At 32.9% G+C, this 25,686-nt stretch overlaps 1 protein-coding gene and 1 pseudogene across 3 annotated transcripts in view; one reads left to right on the top strand and one right to left on the bottom strand.

Annotated features, from left to right (window-relative positions):
- Positions 1–584: 584 nt before the first annotated feature.
- Positions 585–25,686, bottom strand: part of LOC118190030 (sarcoplasmic calcium-binding protein 1-like) — a 342,070-nt gene continuing 316,968 nt past the window's right edge. For all 3 annotated transcript variants that reach the window (XM_085811902.1, XM_085811903.1, XM_085811901.1), the window contains exon 7: positions 585–2,345. In XM_085811902.1, the coding sequence (XP_085668028.1) occupies positions 2,217–2,345 (129 nt within the window). In that variant the 3' untranslated portion in view covers positions 585–2,216. The remainder of the gene's footprint in view (positions 2,346–25,686) is intronic.
- LOC118190033 (U6 spliceosomal RNA) lies at positions 4,668–4,761 on the top strand (annotated as a pseudogene).

Raw genomic sequence — 25,686 nt, 5'->3', positions numbered from 1 at the left:
AGCAGTGAGCTAAACCGAATTTAAACAATTCCTGAATGTGAGACATTGATAAAGACTGCGATTTTACTCCAGTATTTTTCTGATTTTCGGAGAACCTCGAGTGGGGGTAAATCTATGATACAAATAGATAGTTGCCAGTATCTATATCACCTTCTTGAACTACCTCCATAGAAAACGAAAATCATCTAAAACCATGGGTGGTTTCCCTTAGACAGGTTTCTCTTTGCTTTCTTTTTTTAAAGAAAACACATATTTTAAGCAATAAATTTAAAGAAATTTCTACAATTTCTTTGAATTCTTTTTTACATTAAAAAAATATGTAAAATTTCTTAAAAATTTTTACTATTTATTTAATTTATCGAAATTATTTAATTTAATTTTATCGAAATTATTTATTTAGTTTAGTGAAATTATCTAATTGAAATGATTTCTTAAAATTTTTACAATTTCTATAATTTCTTAAATTTTTTTTTACATTTAATGAGCATGTAAAATTAACTAAAAATGTTGACAATGTTTTAGGCATAGAGAGATGATACATAAATTTTTACTTTTAATAGAAAGAAATAACAACAAAAAATAGGTAATTTTACACCAATACATTTTATTTGCATTTCACATTGCAATACACACACATCGAAAAATATCAGATATAAGATGATATACATTATAGCTTTCCTACAGATTATTATATTCAACTCTATATTTATCTTTATATTGGACTGAGTTTTAAAAACAAAAGAAATAAGTTTTATTGAAAACGATTACTGAACTTCCGTTTTACATCATACATTCTCATTACATCTATCTTCATTTTATTGACAGCAAAACTAAGGAAGACACTTTTATGCTACTTTTTTAAAATGTTATTAAAATGAGTGAAATTTTTTATTTATTATTTATTACACGTTTTTAAAAGCAACAGAATGCATTTCAAATTTTTAGAGTTTGCGTTTTATTAATATTTTATATTATTTGTTTAATTACAACATAAGATAATTCAATTTTGAATCACTTCATATGCAAGAAATTGTCATTTTCTGTTATCAAGAAGTATTATTGAAATAGGCTGAAATAGAAACTCTAAGAATGCTTAAAGTGTTAAAAGAATAATTTATTTATAAACCCAATGCCTTGTTTTAACGCACGAGTGACAGATGAGCAAAACTTGCTTATTTTTGTGTTGACAAAAACATTTTTTTGGCAAAATTCACATTAGTAGATTGATGTTTGTTTTAGAGATAAACTCTTTGTATTTTGACGAAATCTGATAAAAACTTCTTTTTAAGGAGCGAAGGGTATTTATTTTTTTGAGAACAGATGTATATAATCACTTGGTTATAATTTTGAATAAACTACGGGCGTATTTACTAGTTTAATTTTATTCGCTATGCATTATAAAACTACATTTATCGATTGAATAATTATCACGAAATATAGATTTAAAATTTTATTATATTTTTTTTCTCCATATGAGGAATTTGTCTTCAATACTTTTGGCTATTTTTTAGAACATGCATAGTGACAAATTAAAGTGAAATACTTTGCATTACCTTTAACCCTGAAATGTTAACTCGAACGAATATGCGTTTCTAATTATTTATTACTTACTAATTTTGCTGAAGCAATAGTTGCTGACCTAAATTTATTATGTATAATTAATTCACGATCGCGCATGCGCGTTTCGTGGTCTATTTATCAACTAGATTTCATCATTTATAAAACTGTTGAAGAAAATGCAAACCATACAAAATAAATTCGTTCTAAATCTAAATATGTGAAAATATTTTTGAAATTCCTAAGAAAGGATGTAGAAGGTAAATTCTCCTACTTATATCTATGCAATTATTTCAGACAATTAAGTTCAGACCTTTTTTTTCTAAATACATTTGATGAAAACTATATTCTTTCCTCTCCACTTGAGATCATCAAATTCTCGGGCATATTTCTATTAAGTACTCTTCATAGGAAATATTGTTACGAAAAATAGCGAAATTTCAAATATGCATATTGTAACAAAAGTTTAAACAAAATTTTTATCAAATGAAAAAAGGTAGGAAGTTGTTCTTCTCTACGTATATAATATTAAATTGATTCAAAATGGTATTATATCACATTCCATTTCCGCAAGTACATACAGACAACAACTGATGATTATAATTCTTCAAAAACGGAAATAAATTTCTTACAAAGATTAATTTATAACAGATCTGAAATCAATTGTAAACAGACAGTGGTCCGAAAAGGTATGCTCCTGGAACATCTGTTTCTGGCGATCCAATAAATTGCGCATAAAGTTCTTGATAACGAGTTTGAGATATGCCTCCGGCTTCTTTGTCGGCATCCTAAAATTATAAAACAAAAATTGTGAGGAATATAATTATGAGTTAACAAAATTTCAGCGTAACTTAGACATAAGGAATAATTTTATTGTTCATATTTTGGTTTTCACCAAGCTCTGGGCTTTTTACAGCTGCAACTGGAATTAATTTTAGATTAAAAAGTAATTACTTTGGTAAATATCAATTAATTATTTTGTAACAGTTAATAGAGAATAATTACGAGTATTGAACGGATGCTATATGAAAGAATGAAATAATGTGTTACATTATTTTCTTTCTATGATAGAAAGATGATCAATGTGCAAATTTCATGTTTGATGGTTTGATAAAAGATTTGAATTTGCCGAAACATTTATATGTATAATTTTCTTGTATAGCATTTGTTTCTAAATTTCAGATTTACAAAAGATTTTCTTTATTACAATCTTTTCGTATCTGATATTTCATCAGAATAGTGACTGTGTTCGAGAGCATTTTCATTCCGGAAACTGCTTGCAATCCAAAGCGTATTGCCATATAAGAAATTAATTAAAGCGAATCACCATATAAGAAATAACAGAGACTCAAAAATTCGTACTAAAATACAAAAATATTCATGTGAGAATTATTAAAACGAAATACTAGGTACATAAAATAAATTAATGTGCACTTTAAACAGAACGAACCGGGCGAATTTCCATATAAGAAATAACAGAGTCTCAAATGATTCATACAGAAATACAGAAATATTCATGTAAAATCATTAATGCAAATTACGAAGTACATAAGTAAATTAATATGCATTTTATCTTTGAAAAGAATGGCGGCTGACTAATGGAATCATTGCTATCTGTTCGTTTACTTCAATCTAACAAGAAACCTATCCAAAGACAGTTCTATTCACCTTCTGAGGTTTTCTGAAGAAGAGGAAGGAGTGACTGAGGAAGAAGTAACTTTGTATTGTCTTTAAGCAGGTTAATCGCTTACATTGCTTTAACCTTATTTAGGTATTTTTTTACACCAATTTAGTCTTATGCATATTTTACATGTTTTTTTAAACCCATTTAACTGGGGATTCCTCCATCTTTTTCTCCTCCTCCTCTGACGAGATCTCGTCTGTAACCACTTACCATTGCTCGCGAGCAGATCAGATTATTCATCAGTAATCAGTTCAAGGCCGTGTACCTTCACCAGAATTTGTATGTCATCCTCTTTCACCTCAAGTCCCACGGTCTTTTGCAACAATGCAATTTCATCGACAATTGATGGCTCCTTTCCAGAACAAACTCCTCTCACTCATATCTAGGAAAGCAATCAAGACGCAGTTTTCTTAAATGTCACCATCCCAGGCACACAAGAAGCAGTTTGCTATGTTTTATAGAACACGTTGCCATTGCTTCAATACTTTTATGACCTGAGTCGAATTAAGAATTTTAGAAAGCTCTAAACACATACAAAATTTAAGCTCCCTCACGTACATTTATAGTTTTTTTTTTTCATTCCTTCCCTCTTGGTCTTGGTTTAGCTACATCACACATTCCATGGTAAAACGATACTGGGAAAGTTTTATGGTGTCCCCTTTTCTTAAGTCTCTAAGGGCCTTTTTATAGTGCCCTAAGCGCGTACTTTATTTTGGTTAGTACTCAGTTTGTGAGTCTTCTTGCATCTATTTTTTTCTTCATAGGAACTGCTGTTGCAGTGCATTTAAAACATGCCATGATGGTAGGATACAAAAAATTTAAGCCCATTGGAACGGTTACAGCCCTATAGTGAACAGTTATACTCTTATTTTGGTACTGATTACAAAAAAGAATCTCGCCAACTTAGACTAAGCACAGGAGATGATCACCCACAGTGCTTCAGCGAGAATAAAAAGAACAATCGGCTCAATTGTGAACGCATGACCGTTTGACAAACAAAGTGTGCTACTAAGTATGCTACTCATTATTTGTGATCTCAATCATTTATCAAGTACAAATTTGTTTTAAAGTTTTTGCTCCACTTGCAAAATACTCGTAGATCAAGTTATTCGCAATTCAAGGTTTTACTGTATTTTATGCTATTAACATAAATATTATTTTAATGTTCCTCACATGCTTTAATGTTTACTAAAAGTAGCAGCTCTGTTAGAAAATGAAAATTATTTTTACTCAACTTCTTTTACATAACATGATGGATCCTTATTTTGATAACTAGAACCAAAGCTTTATCTAATCGATAGTTCATTGGTTGCCATGGTAACAAATAAAGGATATTTGCGGAAATTATACCTTCAATAAAATAAAAAAAAATATTTAAAACGAACAACAAATATTCATTGAAAGCGTAGTAATTAATGAAATAAATTCATTAGCGAGGCAGTACATATACTAAAATTAAAATGATACAGAGAAGATTAGCATGGGCCCTGCGCAAGGAGTCTGATGTTTTAAAATTATTTTAAAGTCATGTATGATCATACAAATACTGCATACACGTAAGAAGATCAATGAATTTATTTATGTAAACTTTGGATCTTCAGTAATAAAACTTTATGTTAACTTCCTATGCTTATCTATTTGTATTACATGTACTACTTATGTTATGAAGAGACAGGAAAATTCAATGAAAATATCTTGAATTAAAGGGAAAATTAAAAAAATCTGAGCTGTGGTATTATTTTTAAAATTCTGATTTGTTGTTAGCTGAACCCACCGTTCTTTCGAACTCCGCGTAAATTTAGCACAGTTCCACATAAATGATACGATTAAAAGATTTTAAGAATGGTTTCCATACCTAAATAAGCAATAATATTAGCTATCTAAGTCGTGATGTCTTATTTCAGACTTTCCGTTGGTGCCCTCCCGCCCCAAAAGAAAATGCCACTTAAAGCCCTTTTGTTTCTTCCTGCAGGAATTATCAATGGGAATAACAGAAAGTGTGCCATTAACTCTTTATTTTACATCATGAAAGAATTTCGTTTCCTTCCTTTCTTTTTTTGGCAACATATAATTGGACTTCCCCTCAGGGAAAAAAAAAGGGGGGCTGAACGCATAATAGTTTGAAACTGCACTGAGTGCTGACCAAACTCACTTCACTGACTCTGATTAAATCCCTTTCCTGCTTCTTGCCATCGAATGTTTGTTAGCGAGAAAACCCACTCACTCAACGCTTTAAAAACAAACATTCAAAATTATAATGGACATTTTTAAACGTAAACAAAATTGAAACAATTAGAAATAAGTTATATGTTAAACAAGGGAAAGTCGAGAAAAAAAAAAAAAAAAAAGGAAAAGGGCTTTTTAAGGTAGATGAAGAATATTCATTTCAACTGGAAAAGGACTCTCTACAGTTTGAATATCATATTATAATTCTAGGGCAGCGGGCCGTAAAAGACCATTTCTCTCTATAAGACTCAAAGTTTTCTTCCAAAATGAAATGCACATTTAAAAAAAGATTTGTTTTTTCGTGTTTACTGTGTTTAATACATGGCTAGTGTCAGAATTTAGAGGTGGCAAAATTTTTAGAATTCAGCTGGGTCTACGCGGCAGGATTAAGAAGTCGTAGAGAGTGCACAGGGTAGCAAAACGCCTAGAGAGCAGGCCCTGGTAAGATATCACCACCACTTGACATTAATGTTGTATCTCAATAACTGTCTAAACACGAAGCATAATGTATGAATCATCATTGTGATTAAGATACCACACAAATTTCACAGCCACCTGACCTTCGATTACATTCTTCTCACTTACCTCATCGCCAGAGGCTGAAATGGAACGATTTAAAAAAAAAAAAAAATACGAGTTATTTGGTAAAGCTTGAATGGGATATAACCATCTTGTGAGAACATAAAATTCTCACGCCGTTCAGCTTAACTTCATCGCTACTGTAATCGTAATCGCTGGACTGCCACTTGCGCCGCATGCATAAAAACTGGACAGACTAGTTGTTCGATCTTTCTGCTGACGACGTTTCAACCGAGTGTGTGGGGTGTTTCGGCCTCACACATTTCGTCCTCGTATTATGGAGCATCACTCACGTCTCTCTGCTATTTTATTTCCCCCTGAGTTGGATGAGAAGATATGTTCCATTTTCTAAAAAGTGCACGATTTAGTGATAAGTATTTTGGATGGAAATTAATCTGTCGTGATGCGAGACCAAAGGTAAACCTACATCGAATGTCTGAACTGTGGCGTTCCCAATATGTGTAGACCTGTTTCGTCAACCTCGGGAGAAGCAGACCATATGCGCAAAGAATAGAAATGTATGATAAAAGAAGGCCCTTCCGTTTAGAATACAACCACTTCACATAAAATTGTAAAATTAGAAATCAGTATTGAGCATTGTACCACCGATGTTCTTAGATTAATAAGTCGGACACTCTATTTGCATGTTTCACATATCAGTTTTGTGTTTCAAAGATCTTCATGATGATTTTTGTATTGTGTGTTATATATTAATATTCAAGAGGAGTTTTTTTATGAAATAAATGTGTGATTAAATGATTCTACAAGTCTCATGCATGGGGGTTATTGGGTAAGTCAACGATTTTTGTATTCCTATTATTAAATTGTCAACGCAATGTACTCCACTAATTTTCAGGCTAGCTATTTTTATGCAGACATGATTTATATTTGATACTCCTAGTATCACACCAGATTAGGAAGTCACATTTTCATCACCACACATCTAAGCAGTAATAAATTATCTAAATAAATATCGCATTTCAAGTTTAGCAAAATGTTTGCTGAACTAAAGATGTTTTCATGAATTGGTTCTGTCGAACCAGTCGTAACTTTCTGAATGTCGTCGCTGATACCCCATTCTGAAAAATTTTTAATGTAAAATGTAATTATAATTTCAGTTATGTATATTTTTATAGATACTTTTCAAGTTCTATACAAAACGCATTAAAATATAGTTTTACAATTTTTTAATAAATTCTTCACCTGAGAACGGAAATTAACGGAACAATTGATTTGAATATGTTTATCAAGTAAGCGGGAAAATATTATGACTTTATATCCTCATGGTAGCTTGAATTAAATTAAACACTGGGAACGGTAAATTCATGCTTCCGCATTAGGTCAAATGTTAGTAGAAGCACAAATACTCCTGCTACAATCTAAAGTGGAAACACTGAGGCTGGAAATACCCGTTGAGAAAATGAGGACATATTATGTAACAATGGATTTAAAAGCTTGCAGGCTCAGACAAAGGGTGGACATTGATTTGATAGGGCTTGAAGGCGATATATTTATTTTATGAGCTATTTCAATGAAAATCTAGTTCACTGTTATGTGTTTTGAAATATAATTTGGAAAAACGAGAAGATTATTAGTTAATAATGGGTAAAACAAGCTTTCCGCACCCCCCCTCCCCCAAACAGAGGCTGAAATTTACTTACTGCAGACAGAAACCGATATAGTTAGGCTGCAAAGCTTAAAGAATGGAATATCATAGGTTAGGTTAGGTTAATTGAACATGGCAAAACCCACAAAGGTTTCTGCCTAGGGAAAGAGATGTTTTTGTGGAGGACTTTCTATATAAAACTGGCTTCTTTTTACTTTACACATGAGCAAACCACTAAAACCAACCATGTACGCAACTCGTTTGCCTTAGGATCGAACTCCCACAGCATTCAACAGACTTCACCACCCTGCACCAGAAAGGAATAAATAAGAGTGTGAAGTAAGTAATTATGTAGCTCTTCACAGAGCAAAATAAAAGTAAGTAAAGTTTTCCTTGTAATTTACGATACTTGAATGAATGTTGTTCAATTTCCTTTTGTTACATTTGTTTTTATATCAGAGATATGTGATTGATTATATTTAGCGATATTTCAGAAAAGGTTGTAATGTTATGGTTATGTGCCACTGACCAGGTTTCTGACGTAAGATAAAACCTAACGGATTTATCTTACGTCAGAAACCTGATCACTAATCTACCTAAATGATACCTGATCAGTGGAAAAAACGTATTTTCTCCTTTCTGCATCCCTTCGTGGTATAACGGTTAGGACACTCGGCGCGTATTCGAGAGGTCCAGGTTCGGGTTCCGGCGAGGGCATTGTTAATGCTCCACGTCTCCCGCATGAAAAAAATCCTAATAACTCTACAACATCATGAAAAGAATTACAAGAACAATATGTCAGTGTTTTAAAAACACAGCCTTTGCTTCATACGAGGTTGGTATTCAGAGAATAATTGTTCTTTTTGTGCAAATAGTGCACCATATTCCAAAGCTAAAAATAGTTATATTTTAGCTCAAACAACGATTTATTAACATTAAAAGTTACACATTCCTGATGTGAATGTGAAATTTTGGGATCAACTGTAAAAACTTAAAAAGAATTATCAATAAAATGGAGCTACACTAAGCCTCATTTAATGTGACACCGTGACATGAACATTAAGAAAATATAAATCCTTAAGCGAATGGAGACCTAAAAGTATCAAAATGGCCCGAAAAGCAAAATGTTTTCGAATAAAGAATCAAATTAATATCAATATATATTTGTCGTAAATTTCTGCATCTGAGCTAAATCTAATAATCTTAAAATATTCATTTTGTGGCTAATAATTTTTTCTGTCTAAAAAATATAACTTAAATAAAAAAATGGAATTTTTTTAACACAACTATTAGATTCTTACGTTTCTGATTTTAATTGTTTTAAAAAACTCACGAAACTAACAGAAAGGAGTAAAGTAAAAGGTGAAAAAAGATTTTAATAACAGTATATTTTGAAAAATAAACACACTTTTCTATTTATGAAAGATAATTTTTTTTCGTCCTGAGTATTTAAATTTTCCGAAATATTGAACAAATTAAACGTTCTTTTGATTTAGCTATTGTTTAAATAATTTTCGAATAGAACCAGTAGTTGAAAAAAATTACATCTACGTTTATCCATTGTTCTGATTGCGGATTTTTCCTTTCGTTAGAGAACAGTATTTCTTTTTACTCACTTCATATAAAAAGAGAGCTAACCAGTCAGAGAAGATCACAAAGGCAACCATTTATTAACGTTCTTCCATCCATTATTGTTGCCATTCTGAAAATAAATTGTGTAGAAAGAATATCTGGATTCTTGTGTACTGGTATTTCCTTTCAGCGTAATATATATATGAATTGAATAAACTGTTATTGAGAACCTTTAGAGAGTATCGCTAGTATTTATATGCTTTTTTCAGATAAATTTCATATGTATACTGACTAGATGATTGCTATATTTTCTTTTTTAATGTTCAGTAAATGTCTTAACGCTTGACTGTGTTAGATGACCCATTTTGAAAAACCAAACAACATAGGTTATAATTTTGCTCAAGAAACCTTATTTTAGGAAAGGAAAAAAGTGTGTTTAACTTGAACATTATTTTATTTTCTAAAATTTGAGCAATATACGATTACATACCATTCATACATGTAGTTAAAATTAATTAAATACTCTATGATGAAGTTAGATGTGATTCGGGAGGGATACATATTAGGATACCTTCGGATTTCATTGTAAAATTAGTTTCATACACAAGTTAAATAATAATTTTTTAAACGGTAATTAAATAAAAATCTTTAGTCCATTCCTTATAAATTTATATATGCAAATTATCCAAATAATAATTTGGCAATTTTTGAACAAATAAAAATTAATCAGCAATGCAAAGAAAGTCCATAGAATTGGGACACCATTTTCTTCCAGAGAAATTAAAATTTGCAAAAGTCGTTCATTGTGCATTCGTTTTTGAAACCATGGTAATAGTTTAAATATCATATGGTTTTGCTTAGAATTAGGCAAAAAAGCAACGTTAGTTTGGCGTAGATTTTGAATAAATCTTTATCCATTTCGAAGGCGATTAGACACAAGTGTCTACTCTCCAGGAGCAAGCATATTTTTGCAAAACTGCAGAACGACCATCGTATAAAACTGGAAACAATGGGCAGAGCAACGTAAACAATGAACGTAACGAAATTTGTGAGTCAAATACTAATGAACATGAAAAACTAAAATATTAGAATCCTAACAGCATAAGGAAGAACTGGGTTGCAATTAATGTCATCAACCAAAGAAGTTTAATTTTTGTTTATGTTTTTCACACACGTTCATGTTCATGCTTCGCTCGTTGCTTTAGATCATAAATATAGTCCTCGCTCATCTTATTTTACAAGTTTCTTTTTACTTCCTTGTACGAAGTAAAGTATGAAAAATTTCAAGTACCATATTTTCACGAAAATATCCATTTTGACCGCTAACGAAATGCAATTTAATGATGTTTTTGAGTGACATCTGTACGTATGGATAGAAGAACTCTTTTTCCTCAAAAAATTATAAAACTGATTTAAAATGCATTCAGAAGAGATTTTCTAGTGGTGTCTCTATGTACGTATCTCGCATAACTTAAAAACGAGCAGCGTCAGAACTTTGAAATTTTGTATATAGGACAGCTATAGGAAATAATTGTGCAACTCCCTTTTTGGTGGCAATCAGCTTTACCAAAAGTAAATAAATATATATATAAACAAATGTTATCAAGTCTACATCCGGCTCTGCGTCTAGATACCTGTCTAGACCATCAAATCTTCACTTCCACAGTAGTTTGTTAGATGTTGGAGGACAAGTAGAAATCCGTGTTCTTTCCAGATGAAGGTAAGTCAAGACTCATCTGTGAAGATAACGGTCTCCCAAATGAAGCTTAATCCCAAATCGATGCTTTCTGCGCTAAACATGCTTTTCCATGCCCAAAAGTGAATAGAATGTAAAGAGCAGATCGTTTTGCAAACAGACTTCTGTATTGTAGCCTTCTGGGTACAGTAACCCTTGAAACTTTCTGTGACTGCATGGAGGTTACGAAAGAGCGTAGAATTTGTCACCCTTATTATGGCTCGTTGAAATGAAAAAATACCGAGTTTCACTGTCTGTCGCGTGTCTTTTGGCAGACCTTGACCAGGTTTTCTTTGTACACATACGGCATCCTTATTCTGCTTCAAAAAATTGCACACAATGCTGAGCCAAAGATTATGCACTGCTAAGAAGCTTTCGAGCCGGTTTCAAAGGTCACCTTTATCAAGAGTTCAAAGTTCCGTGACTCCATTTTTTTTATCGCCGTATCGATGGAAATAAAATCGGTGATCAAGCTGCGATATGGATCAATCAACAGCAAGTGAAAGTGAAACTTCACCTAATTGCTCACGCTTCCAAAAGTCAGAGAAGAAAAGATTTGTCAAAGAATGACCCCTATAATTTCTTTAAATTTAACTTATTCCTTCGGTACACTTAGGGATTGGCGACGGAAATTTCTCCTTCCGCGTTATAGCAACGCATTAGTGAAATGGTTTACATTACGTCTATGGAACCTTTCCTTCTTCACATACATGTTATTTAGCTGAGCGTTACATTCAGAGTCTGTAGCAAACTGCATTTCAGACTACCCTGTTTACAGTCTCTCACCCAATGATTAATCACCTTATTCCACTATACAAATATTATTGGTTACTCATTTTAACTCTCTGCCCTTTAATTTCATCAAATGCTACCAGAAATACTACAAAAGTCGCCGAAATGTGCGAGTGAGCACAGTGCGCAAAATGCGCATGCTCTTTTAACATTCCTTCCTCTAAATATCCCCTTCTCCCTGAAGCCGTGTATACTCACACATTCAACTCTAAAATATTTGAACTTTTCACTGTTTGGAAAATAATTTGTGTTCAATTAATTTCAAGTAAATTGTTAAAAATATAAATTCGCTTAATTTTGAGCACTATATTATTTACATCTTCCAGTGCCTACTGATGTGACAGAAGCATTTTATCTGTGTTGTCTCAGTTTTCTTATTTTTAGCTTCATTGAATGCAAAATTTCTTTAACGATAATTGAACTTTTGTTTTGGACAACTAACAGCTTGAAAGGTGCATTCTTTAATCAGAGATTATGTTGTTTACATGTAATGTTAAGCAACTTTCGAGTATTATTGGAAATTTCGGTGTATTAAGATGCGATATAAGAGGAAAAAATTATATAATGATTTGACTTTAATGAAACATAACATTTTTTGTAATCATGCATCTTTGCAAAACATGAAGATTTAAAACAATTCTTCAGGTTTTGACCATCGTAGTACGTATTATGTATAATATTAAAGAAAGGTGGCTATATGCTTGAATTTTTTAAATATTTAACTTAGATACATGTAAGGAATTATCCCATACCTACGTGCGTGTCTTCGTGGTGTAAATGGTTAATACATGCAGTTGGGAACTGGGAAATACGTAGTTTACATACTGACAAGAGCACATTTGATATTTCAGGTTCGTGTTTCGGAAAATTAAATCATTCTTACAGAGGCGCTCGAGCTAAACTGCAGTGATGAAAACTCGTCATTACTTGGATTTTGTCGACAGGGTCTCGTGTCCATTTCCAGTCCACTTTTAATTAGTTATAATGTTCAAAATTACTGCATTTCCCGTGCGTGCTGTCTTGGTGTGAGAAATAAGTATGCCTATACAGCAGTCGGAAGATCTGTATTTGGAATGTCGGCTAAGGAACATCTGATACGTTACATTTCCTGATGAGAAATATCTAGCGATCCCTATATGTCGTTTAATGCATAAAGAATTCAGCCCAAAAAGCGAATTTAAATTTTAGACCAAAGTTATGGTTCATAGTAATTTGGCCTTTAATATGGATTTTTTAGAAGATTTCAAAATTTTCCCTCGCAGCAAACTAGTGAATGACGCAATGTAGCTTTTTTCTTATCAGAGGCATTTTGCATATTGCTTTGAAATAAGCTTTTGTGATGAAAACTGCTAAAACCTTTTACTTTTAAATTTTTGTTTTTACTTAAACTTTTTGTCTTCTTTGAGGGTTTCAAGAGTAAATAATCGCTTTTGTCAACTCTTCATTTTTTAGGATTCATTAAAATATGTTCTAACATTTTAACAATGAAGGTTTTTAAAAGCGTCTTACTTGGAAGAAATTAATTAATAAGAAGAAATTTAATAATGCGTAATTCGTAACTTTCAAATTATGTCGCATTTGCGTTGCTTTGAAAGCGGGTTTTTAAGAGTTATTTAAAAAATATTTTTTAAAATTTTTAATTAAAAGTATTTTATAGAAAATTATTAGCATTATGCATAAAATGATTATTAAAAAGCATATTTGACAACATTTTGAACTGAAAAATTAGACTTCAGTGCACTTAGGTATGATTAAAAAAGTTATTTTTTTAACAGTTTACTTTTTTTTTATCAAGCTAAACATCGCTTCCACAGCATGACACGAAAATTCTTTAAACTGAGTACGAATGTCAAACGCAAGTTCCTCAATAATAAAATCACATATGATGACATGCATTCAAGCATATTAATTTGTTTCGAAAATATTATTCCATTTGTATTTCTCAGTATTATCATTACATCATAGAATAAAAACTGCACAATGTTATGTTGAACAAAGAAATATTAAAGAAACAATTGACAATATAATTGCGTTAGACAAAAAGAAAGTCTGAAATTTAAAGATAAGAGAAGGACTTTAATATGAAAGAAAAGGTTATCGTCAGTACAAGTTCTTGTAAGCATTATTACCAGCATTTTTAACAAAAACTTTACATGTTATAAGGAATTAAAGTGTTAAATGGAGAACTTTAATTCTCTTTTCTTCTCTTCTTTCCCCTTTCGCTTCAGTTACCAGAATCTTTTTAGAAAAAAGGCTGCTGTTTAAGTGTAAATAGCACACATTGTTGAGCAGTACTTGACAAAGCAAAACAATTCTTTCGGTGGTAAGCAAAAGAAAAAACTTCAACATTAAGGCCGATAATTACTTGCTTTGTGTCAGACGGTTAATGTTCTGAATATCGTCTGAGAGGATCGCTATTGTTTCTTTGCATTTGGGTTAATCAGTGTTTCTAATAATACCAGTGCTTTAACAGTTATTTTCAGTGCGCATGCGTAGTGAATGTCAAAACATCAAGAATATCAAGTGTTAGTAATTGAACTTAGCATACGGATGCCGATCTCGGTGAAACGCAGTTTCAAAGTCATTTAAAATTTTTTGATTAGGTGCTCAATTATCAATAGTTCCAATCACAGATAGTTTGATAAATGATTTGTATGAAAGAAATCGATTTCAATTTTACTGAGTTCGTTGGATGAATAAAGATATTAACCGAATGACGTTAATTTCTAAATTTTGAGAACTGACATTGAAGAGTTAATGTAGATATTGACAAAACCTCTTCTTCAAATCTGTTTGGACAAAAACGTCAGATATTTCAAATTTGAAAACACTAGAAATCACTTCTTGAAAATCTTCCTAATTTCGAACAATGAATCATACTATATAATAAGTGCAAGAGATTATTACTATCGTATTACGATTATTATTAGGTTCTGAAATTACTACTATTAATAACGAGACGGCGATAACGATATAGAAATAGATACAGAGACAGCATTTGGAGCTCATGGAAATTTAGTATTTTTTATACAGTTATGTATGTTAATTTATCATTCAGTTATCTATATTAAACTATAATGCAATTATGTATACTAATTTTTAATTCTGTTTCAAGCATTTTTCAGACTGAAAGGCATACACTATATGGAGCTGCACTTTGAAATACTGAACACAGGAAACTTCTGGTTTTGAGCTATCGCTTTCATAAGTGCAACAAGATTTCCAAAGCAATATAATGCTAATATATTTAAAAACAGCCTTTTTTGTAAACAGGAAGAAAAGCAAGTACTGCATTTTGTGACACGTAGGCAGACTACAGTACTCCATAATTTTTCTTTGGTAAATACACCTTACTTTCAACTTTCACAGAGAACCACTAGTTTCAACATGAATGATCATTCAAATAACTAGGTCTGCACTCCTTTTAAAAATTTTATTGTGGACGGGTACTTAACTATAGTTGCAGGTGTACAGAGTATCCAACAACAAGCAGTTAGAAAAGATGATATCCAGCGGCTGCCGAATATCCGCACAGAGATGCTGTTTTACTGTCCATACGTTGTAGTGTATCATCAGGCACTGCACAGTAATAACGTTTGCCTTATTTAACATTTACTCCTTTTTTATTCGCTCTAGACACACTACGTACACATGCATGCGTTGCTGTTGCTGTAGACTAATGCTCACTTGTCTAATCTATAGTCAGCCCAAGCTCACGAAATTCCTCGTGTCAAGGAGACGACCACAAGGCTATTGTCGTTGGCTATAGCCCTTGAGCACCTGACAGATGACAGTGCGAGTTAGTAGTATTTCATATGTTAGTTTATTTTCATATCTGTGAGCAAGATGGATCAAGCAGCTTCTTTGGCTAATAAAATAACTAGAAATTTATCATTCCTCAAGTCCTATAATATTCTACAAGCATGACGTCGAAACTTAATTAGTGACGTTGGCTGTGTTTCAAAATTTCACTTTCTTCGGTGCCCTGCTCTACGATGAACTCGAGAATGTCATTATGTGATTGGCGTTATCTGGATTTCTTGTGACCAAATATGTATCTAAATTCATACTACAACAATAATGTTATGAATAAGTACGTGTTTCTCAAAGATATTACGCGTACTTTTTTGATGCTATACATGGGTAAGTCAACATTTATCTTTTATCTACCTTTAAGTTATTGAAGTACACCCAAATCAAATTTTAATAATCTCCTCATTAAAGGTTATTGTGGCAGCAGTGCAGAAAACAATTAAAATGTCTATCTCTAAATAATTAACTAGCATTTTGCTACCGTAACTCTATAAAATTTTGCAACAGGTATTCAAAGAATATGGGACGAAATACTGTATAGTTTCCCGTGATACAGCATTTAGCAGTTAACAGAGTGTGACGGCCTATGATTATAAAATTCGCCTATAATTAACGGGCTTGTGATTAAACCTGGATACAAGGACTGACATGAAAATACAAATCTAAGTAGACAGCATCTGGTATATGTTGACAAATTATTGAGAGCATCTTTATGAGAAATTGACCGCCCGATGGCGAAGTGGCCAGTGCGTCCCGAAGCTGCTTCACAGGTCCGGGATTCGATCCCCGGGCTGGGCAAGGTTGACTCAGCCTTTCAACCCTTGAGTTGGTCTATAAAATGAGCATCAAGTTCGTTTCGGAACTAAACACTGGGAAGGGGCCTGCAACAAGCTGACCACTTGCCTAGGGCATATGCTAATGCACTCCGGGGCCCAAGGCCAAGAAAGCAGATTTCGGGGAACTGCAGGCTGTGGCCTACTAGGGCTGTTGTGCCACTGAGATTAGTTTTTTATAAAAAAATATTGTTTATTCCAAACAATTACTACTAACTCGCACTGTCATCTGTCAGGTGCTCAAGGGCTATAGCCAACGACAACAGCCTTGTGGTCATCTCCTTGCCACGAGAAATTTCGTGGGCTTGGGCTGAATATAGATCAGACAAGTGAGCACTAGTCTACAGCAACAACAACGCATGTATGTGTATGTAGTGTGTCTAGAGCGAATAAAAAACTTCGGAGTAAATGTTAAATAAGGCAACCGTTATTACTGTGCAATGCCTGATGATAAACTACAACGTATGGACAGTAAAAACAGCATCTCTGTATGGATATTCGGCAGCCGCTGGACATCATCTTTTGAAACTGCTTGTTGTTGGATACTCTGTACACCCGCGACTTTAGTTAAGTACCCGTCCACAATAAAATTTTCAAAAGGAGAGCAGACCTCGTTATTTGAATGATCATTATTGAATTCCTAATAGGAAATTAGAATTTGTTTTTAATAAATGCTTCCTAATAGGAACAAGCAAGAAAAAGAAAATAGCAGCTCTCCTAAGTGACAGAATGAATGATTAAATAATGAAATATTTGTTAATTCCAGATACCTTATTTTTGCTGTCCATCGAATAGCGCAAAGGAGCAAATATACAAAATATACATATATGTATATATATGTAATAATAGTAAGGAAAAGACGGAGCACTGTCGACGATGCATAATAGCTGTATAGGATAGATCGTAGATCCATATTGAAGAGGAAGAATTCAGAATTCTGACTGCGTAGTATGCTAATATGTTGGCTTCGTAATATCTAAGAAACTTGACAGTCGAGGCAGTTTTTTAATTCCATTTTTATTTGCAACTGTCATTTGTGGCCGCAGTTCGCTTGGTACTCTTGTCGTGCCTATTCAAGGACATTTACATTTTTGATATTATTGCGATAGGAAGTGAGCCCAGCGAAATTGCGCACAAGCACTGTAGAAACATAAGCGAAAGTGCGTAGTTATCCATTATGGAAGCACACGAAGAGAAAGGTTTTGGTTTGAGTTCAAAGTGTCAGTTTCGATATTTTCGAAGATGATGTTTTTAAACTGCGAAGTTTTTGAACTACTTTATTTTTGAAGACGATATTTTGTACCACGATGTTTTAGAACTGCGATATTTTCTCTTTACTTTATTTTCGCGATGTTTTGTACTTTATTTTCACGACGATTTCGCCTTGCGTTGTTTTCTCTGCGACGTTTTCCTCCGCTATGTTTTCAGCGGACACCGTTAGAAATCACAGAGTGTAATAAAACTATTTCTGCAACAGCAATTACAGTGTTAACCTTTTATACCTGGTTAAAGTCATAGCAAATCAAAAAAGTAGATTGTATCAGACTAAAAATGAAAATCCTGTGACATGTTTACGTGAGAATTTACCTTTATGGCATACTGAAGTGACTTCGAAATTCTATTTTTACCTTAAGGAACTCAATACCATTCTCTGGGACAGTATTTAACAATCCACAATAGGACGTATGATATTTACGAATGATTCAAGGCTTGAATATGAAGTTAAGGCAGTTTTGTGACTTTTATCAAAATCTAACTTGAATAAATATATTCATTCATCAAACAACTCTTCGACTTTACGAATACAGCCTGTACACTACTTAGAAACTGCAGCTTTGAACGAAAGTTACAAATCATTTCAAGCTGACATAGGGCTGAAAACGGGTACACATAGTATGACCGTCAGTGTGCTATGAAAGCAAGTTAAAAACTTCGTTCAAGTACAGTATTAGCACTGGAAATAAAGGACTTAATCCAAGATTGGTATTTCTAGAGTGAATTTTATCTTGGACAAAAAGACATACAAGAGCAGTGGACAATAGGCAAGCATTTGAATGGAGTAAATTTGTTAGAAGTTCCCAAACATCATCATCGCCCAACACTGCAAATTGTATTGACTAAGATTAAGAATTGCTCTGCACAGAAAGGTTTAAACTAGTTCTTGGTAGGGAACTTTGAAACAGCAAATGCTAAACAGATCATATTTTATTAATGCCTATATGAGTATTTTTTAAATATTAAGAAATATTCCATTCTATTGTGCATTTATGAACACTGAGTACGTTGAAAATATTCCACCTGTTAAAGAGTTTGTGTAATGTTTTTATGTTATTCATATTTATAGGTATATTGTGGATATTATATATACTTTTTGCCTGCTGTCAGCGTATACATTTTAAAACTTTTGCAGTCATTCCTTGAATACTTTTCGTCAGCAAATGGTAAGTCAGCGCAGAATTTTATCATTTTCATTGATTTATGTGATTATATTCCACTTAAACTACAGTTTCATTGTAGCTTTCGATGGGAGACCAGATGGGAGAAGTGAATTAGTTTAAAAATAATTGTCCTCGAAGTGTTATCTGATATGTTTATTTTCCCTCTAAAATTGTCCAAAAAACATCTTGTTTTACCATTTCGATCTTTTATATTTCCTTGAAGTCTCGCATATTTATAAAATTCTATTAATTTAAATTTATGATTCCAGTTTGCAATATTCATCATTCATCTACTTTTATATCCTTATCCATTGAATTTTATATTCTTTCCTCTTAGGTGGTCACTAATATCAACTTGAATTTGAATTATGCATGTGCTGTGAATTAATTTCAAATTACGTGTGCATTTGAATTAATATGCACACCCAAAGTAATTTTTGATAATACCAATAAAATACAGGTACTGAATTTAACCATGGATTAAAATTCTATCATGTGAGAGACAGCAGTGTTCTATGATAACATTTGATCTTCCGAGTATATAGTACCTGAGGTTTTTACAAAAAAGGTGAGCATTTCTCAAATTGCTATGTGTTTTTTTGTAAAAATTAATTTCGAATTTCAACATCGCAAGAAAACATTTTCCCCTGTTAATTACATTGCCACAGGGGGTTTGAGGGCAGTTCAACCCATTTAACACTCTACCCGTGTTTTAATTAGTACAGAAATCGAGCGAAATTGAAAAGAAAACTGGAAATATAATGAAGAAATCGTGTCATCATAGTTCAGCTAATTAAGAATGATATTTGATATGTGTAAAAGATGTTGTGAAAAATCAAATATCGTGGAAAAGACTAATAAACGTCAAGTCAAAACCTACTGCGTAGCGTAAAGGAAAATATTCTTAATTCTTTCTTCAGTTTTTAATTTCTGCGAGAAAGGCAAAGAGCTTTGTTATCTCTAATAAAGAAACATTTCGTGTAATCAAGATTAAAATGTAAAATGCTTTGTCACTTATTAATTAACTGATCGTAAACAAAGTCAGCAAGCTTCAGCCAAGAATTAATTTTATAAAAAATGCTTTTAATTTTAAAATAAAAGCTAATTTGTTCTACGTCTTCTGTGAAATTTTTCTTACATTTAATTTTTGAAAAGTAACAAGCATTGGTTTGTTTTCGGTTCAAAGTAAATTAATTAATTTAATTTGAATAAAAAATGACAGCATCCAATTTTATGCAATCCCAGTTATTGTATGCAAGATTACACATATTACATATATTTAAGTTATATGTAATATACATTATATGTAAGATAAAAATTATGAAACTATGAAAAACAGAAATTTAATTTGATATAGTCCCTTTATCCTCCCCTTTGATCTGGTCATTTCGCCTTTTCATTCTTTCTATGCTTCACCTCTGTTTCTCCCATTTTTCTTACTTATTTCACACATACGAAAGCTCATTAAAGCGCAGGCGCGCTTTTAGAGCTAATTTATTTACTATTGCTTTAAAAATATGACGTCAAAAATGTAGATTTACCTCTACCTACCTTCTAGTGGTACACCCTGATAACGTAGAAATACGGCTAACTGCAAACGGCATGTGTCGCCTACACAGTTGCTTGTTCTGTCTACAGTTTTTTTTTTTTGTAATCTGCCGTTAGAAATTTAAAAAAAAAAGTTTGTCAAATTTGACAAATCATATACAGACACGTATGTATGAACAGTAACAGATGATTAACTGATCTGCGTACAGTTATAATTTACACTGCACTAACTGACAGACACATTAGTCATAGTGTGTCGTCGGAGACATAGAGTCGGAATCAACAACAATAACAAAATGAATGTGTTCCCAAATTGCAGTTCTTGTTACCAGCTGATGCATTTTTTTGGGATCATGTATCGGATAATACGCAATATCGAAAGTAAGCGAAAATCGGATAAGCGAGAGACTACTTTAGTATAGTAACCTTGTCAAAACGCATAAACACAGACTAAGAATTCAGATCTTTTCCTAGAATATCTATTTTGTGAACTACAAATTAGGGGAAAATATGAGCAAAAGCTTTGAAAACTATTAACGTTAAAAATCTAAGTTCAGCTCCTGTATGAATTTTCCATGCGATGTTAAAATCAAAAACAATCATATTTTCGAAGACTTCAAGTATTCATAAAGAAGATAAGGTTCTTATCTCTAGGATAGGATATTAAAAAAAACATTACATTTTCTAACGTGTCAATTTCTTATAGTTAGAAGAAACTTTTATAAAAATATAAAGAACAAATTTCTTTACTGAAGAATTTTTGGGAGATAAATTATTCGATGAAAGACCTGTCGATACATGCTGCTAAGTAAACGTGTACGAGCGTTTTTCTTCTTTAGGCTGGAAGTCAAAATTTGAAAGGCATTTATTAGGCCATACAGAAAGTTTTGGGGCTATCTAATTACATTCTACAGATTTTCGATTATTCATAGCCCTCGCATATACGTAATTATGCAAAATTGCAATCAATTAGATCTAAAAGAGACTTTTTCCTGAGCCGAATACTTATTAAAGCAATTCCACTAAAACGCGGATATTCCGTCGCAGTTTGTTGAGCAGACCAAATGATAAATTATACCATCAAGTGTTTAATATATTCAGGAAGAACATTAATTGTGAACCAAATTTAAATTTTATTATATTGCAAAATATCATTTTTTGAAATCTGTCTAATGTTTGAAATCAATAATTTTTGAAATTATTCATTATATATGAAAATGTGGCTTGACGCGAATCTCTACATATAATGAAACAAAGAGTCTGTCTCTGTGTGTGTGTGTCTTTCGTTTGCGCTGCGCGTAAGCTAATAGACCCACGGCTACGAAATTTGGCACATAGGTGCATCTAGATAAGAGCCAGTGCACCTCGAAGCGGTTTTTTCGAAATTCGAATTAGAAGTTTTTAAATTTTATGTTTTGTGACGAAATCGCGTCATTTTGAGACATAATGGGCTATAAAAAAGCGAGATTTTACTCTACACACTCCATTTTCCCGTCGTTATGAAACGTAGACAGCTATTTTACGAACTTAAAATAAATTTCGTGTTTCAATAAATCGATTAAATACGAATTTATTTAACAAAGGGAGCTTAATACCTTTTCAGCGGGATTTTTTCTAAAAAAGTTTATTTTAAAAAATGTACAGTTTATTTTTCTTTGATTTTTAGACGCGTTAAACTTTCATCCTTGCAACTGCTTTTACAAAAAGAATTTTGGAAAAATGATAATATTTTGTATCTAAAAAATTTTTTTAAATGAAGCTTCAGAGTACAATTCTCATATCTCACATCTTTAAAAATGTGATTTTGGCAACAATTTTCCTTTCTTATTGTTGTTGATAGATTTTTGATGAAATCGCATCATTTTGAATAGTTTCATTCTTTTAGAAATATGGGTTTGGCAACAATTTTTCATCGTATTTCTTATGTCACTGTTTGTTTTTAAAAGATTCGCATATTTCATTCTCATTTATATATATATATATATATATATATATAATACATTTTTATTGATTTTTTTTGATAAAGTTGTTCTGTAGAGTAAAATTCTACGCCGGAATTTTATGTTTTTTTGAGTTGCTTTCATGTTATTTTTTGCTTATTTCACTGTTTGTAAGATATTGAAAAGTTTTGCATGATTTTTTTCTTCAACAGAAAGTTGATTATTTTTTTTATTAGGATAATATTTGTATTAAAGGATATAGCTTATTTCATTGTAATTTTTTTCTCTTGAAAGTATAAGATAAAATATCATTAATTATACTTTGCTTTTCAGAATTTTTTGTTTTTTAAATTCTTTTATGTTATTTATTGCTCATTTCACTGTTTTTAAGATATTGAATAGTTTTCAGTGATTTTTTTTAGGAAACAAAGTTCTTAACCTCCTTTATACCATTTGAGTTCTTAAGATTTCGCAAAGAAAAGTTGGTTAATTTATTTATTAGGATAATTAATATTTGTATTAAGGGATATTGCTTATTTCATTGTAATTTTGTTATACGTAGTAACTTTTTTTTATGAAGTTGTTTTGCAGAGAAATTCTACGCAGTTTTTAAACTTAACGTTTGGTTGTTCCCTTCAGCCATTTTTCCGGTACATTTGAAAACCAGACTAAGGCTGGCAGCGAAGCTGCTAGTACTGAATAAAATACATTATATTAAAGTGAAATAAAACTCTAACGGTAGTTTTAAATACTCTAGAAAACAACAAGATTTCAGCAGAAGGTCAGAAACAAATCAACAATAGCTGTAGTCATTCTTCTTTATTTGATTACAACAATGGGTGAAACAAATCAATAAGGAACTTTGTTGGAATTCAATAATTTGTATATCCAGTGTATAAAACACGAAGCAATGAAAGCCTCCGCTAAACTTAAACGGCAGTTTTTCTTGAAGAATTTTTATGATGCAGGAAAAAATTATAATAATTACTTGTAGTTTATTGCTTATTGTGCAAGCGACAACAAGAGCTTACTATACTAGTTACAACCAATCGCGGAGGTTATTGTAGTTAGTGAGAACTGAAAGAATCTGAAGTAAAAGCTCCTAGAACTCGCATTATAACTTTTCGACTAACCGCATAAGTCTAAATTTCGTGGAAAGATTTATTTGCTTCGTATTGTATCACCACATATGCGTTTTACAGTGGCTTGATAGAATCCCACTCTTCTACATCAGACCATGTAATATCCATCTGATAAATTCTAATCCAGTTGCAGTAGGCATTTTCTTTCAGACTACAAAAGAAGGCGACGGAAAGGAGCATGCTTAATCCATGTCTTTTCAGACTACAAAAGAAGGCGACGGAAAGGAGCATGCTTAATCCATGTCTTTTCAGACTACAAAAGAAGGCGATGGAAAGGAGCATGCTTAATCCATGTCTTTTCAGACTACAAAAGAAGGCGACGGAAAGGAGCATGCTTAATCCATGTCTTTTCAGACTACAAAAGAAGGCGATGGAAAGGAGCATGCTTAATCCATGTCTTTTCAGACTACAAAAGAAGGCGACGGAAAGGAGCATGCTTAATCCATGTCTTTTCAGACTACAAAAGAAGGCGATGGAAAGGAGCATGCTTAATCCATGTCTTTTCAGACTACAAAAGAAGGCGATGGAAAGGAGCATGCTTAATCCATGTCTTTTCAGACTACAAAAGAAGGCGACGGAAAGGAGCATGCTTAATCCATGTCTTTTCAGACTACAAAAGAAGGCGATGGAAAGGAGCATGCTTAATCCATGTCTTTTCAGACTACAAAAGAAGGCGATGGAAAGGAGCATGCTTAATCCATGTCTTTTCAGACTACAAAAGAAGGCGACGGAAAGGAGCATGCTTAATCCATGTCTTTTCAGACTACAAAAGAAGGCGATGGAAAGGAGCATGCTTAATCCATGTCTTTTCAGACTACAAAAGAAGGCGACGGAAAGGAGCATGCTTAATCCATGTCTTTTCAGACTACAAAAGAAGGCGATGGAAAGGAGCATGCTTAATCCATGTCTTTTCAGACTACAAAAGAAGGCGACGGAAAGGAGCATGCTTAATCCATGTCTTTTCAGACTACAAAAGAAGGCGATGGAAAGGAGCATGCTTAATCCATGTCTTTTCAGACTACAAAAGAAGGCGACGGAAAGGAGCATGCTTAATCCATGTCTTTTCAGACTACAAAAGAAGGCGATGGAAAGGAGCATGCTTAATCCATGTCTTTTCAGACTACAAAAGAAGGCGACGGAAAGGAGCATGCTTAATCCATGTCTTTTCAGACTACAAAAGAAGGCGATGGAAAGGAGCATGCTTAATCCATGTCTTTTCAGACTACAAAAGAAGGCGATGGAAAGGAGCATGCTTAATCCATGTCTTTTCAGACTACAAAAGAAGGCGACGGAAAGGAGCATGCTTAATCCATGTCTTTTCAGACTACAAAAGAAGGCGATGGAAAGGAGCATGCTTAATCCATGTCTTTTCAGACTACAAAAGAAGGCGATGGAAAGGAGCATGCTTAATCCATGTCTTTTCAGACTACAAAAGAAGGCGACGGAAAGGAGCATGCTTAATCCATGTCTTTTCAGACTACAAAAGAAGGCGATGGAAAGGAGCATGCTTAATCCATGTCTTTTCAGACTACAAAAGAAGGCGATGGAAAGGAGCATGCTTAATCCATGTCTTTTCAGACTACAAAAGAAGGCGACGGAAAGGAGCATGCTTAATCCATGTCTTTTCAGACTACAAAAGAAGGCGATGGAAAGGAGCATGCTTAATCCATGTCTTTTCAGACTACAAAAGAAGGCGATGGAAAGGAGCATGCTTAATCCATGTCTTTTCAGACTACAAAAGAAGGCGACGGAAAGGAGCATGCTTAATCCATGTCTTTTCAGACTACAAAAGAAGGCGATGGAAAGGAGCATGCTTAATCCATGTCTTTTCAGACTACAAAAGAAGGCGATGGAAAGGAGCATGCTTAATCCATGTCTTTTCAGACTACAAAAGAAGGCGACGGAAAGGAGCATGCTTAATCCATGTCTTTTCAGACTACAAAAGAAGGCGATGGAAAGGAGCATGCTTAATCCATGTCTTTTCAGACTACAAAAGAAGGCGATGGAAAGGAGCATGCTTAATCCATGTCTTTTCAGACTACAAAAGAAGGCGACGGAAAGGAGCATGCTTAATCCATGTCTTTTCAGACTACAAAAGAAGGCGATGGAAAGGAGCATGCTTAATCCATGTCTTTTCAGACTACAAAAGAAGGCGACGGAAAGGAGCATGCTTAATCCATGTCTTTTCAGACTACAAAAGAAGGCGATGGAAAGGAGCATG

Source organism: Stegodyphus dumicola, chromosome 2 (genome assembly GCF_044657685.1).
Source record: "Stegodyphus dumicola isolate Sdum_Otavi_A_Nest chromosome 2, ASM4465768v1".
Lineage (NCBI taxonomy): Eukaryota > Metazoa > Arthropoda > Arachnida > Araneae > Eresidae > Stegodyphus > Stegodyphus dumicola.
Note: the sequence above shows the minus strand (reverse complement) of the source record. Positions and strands in the feature narration are given on the sequence as shown.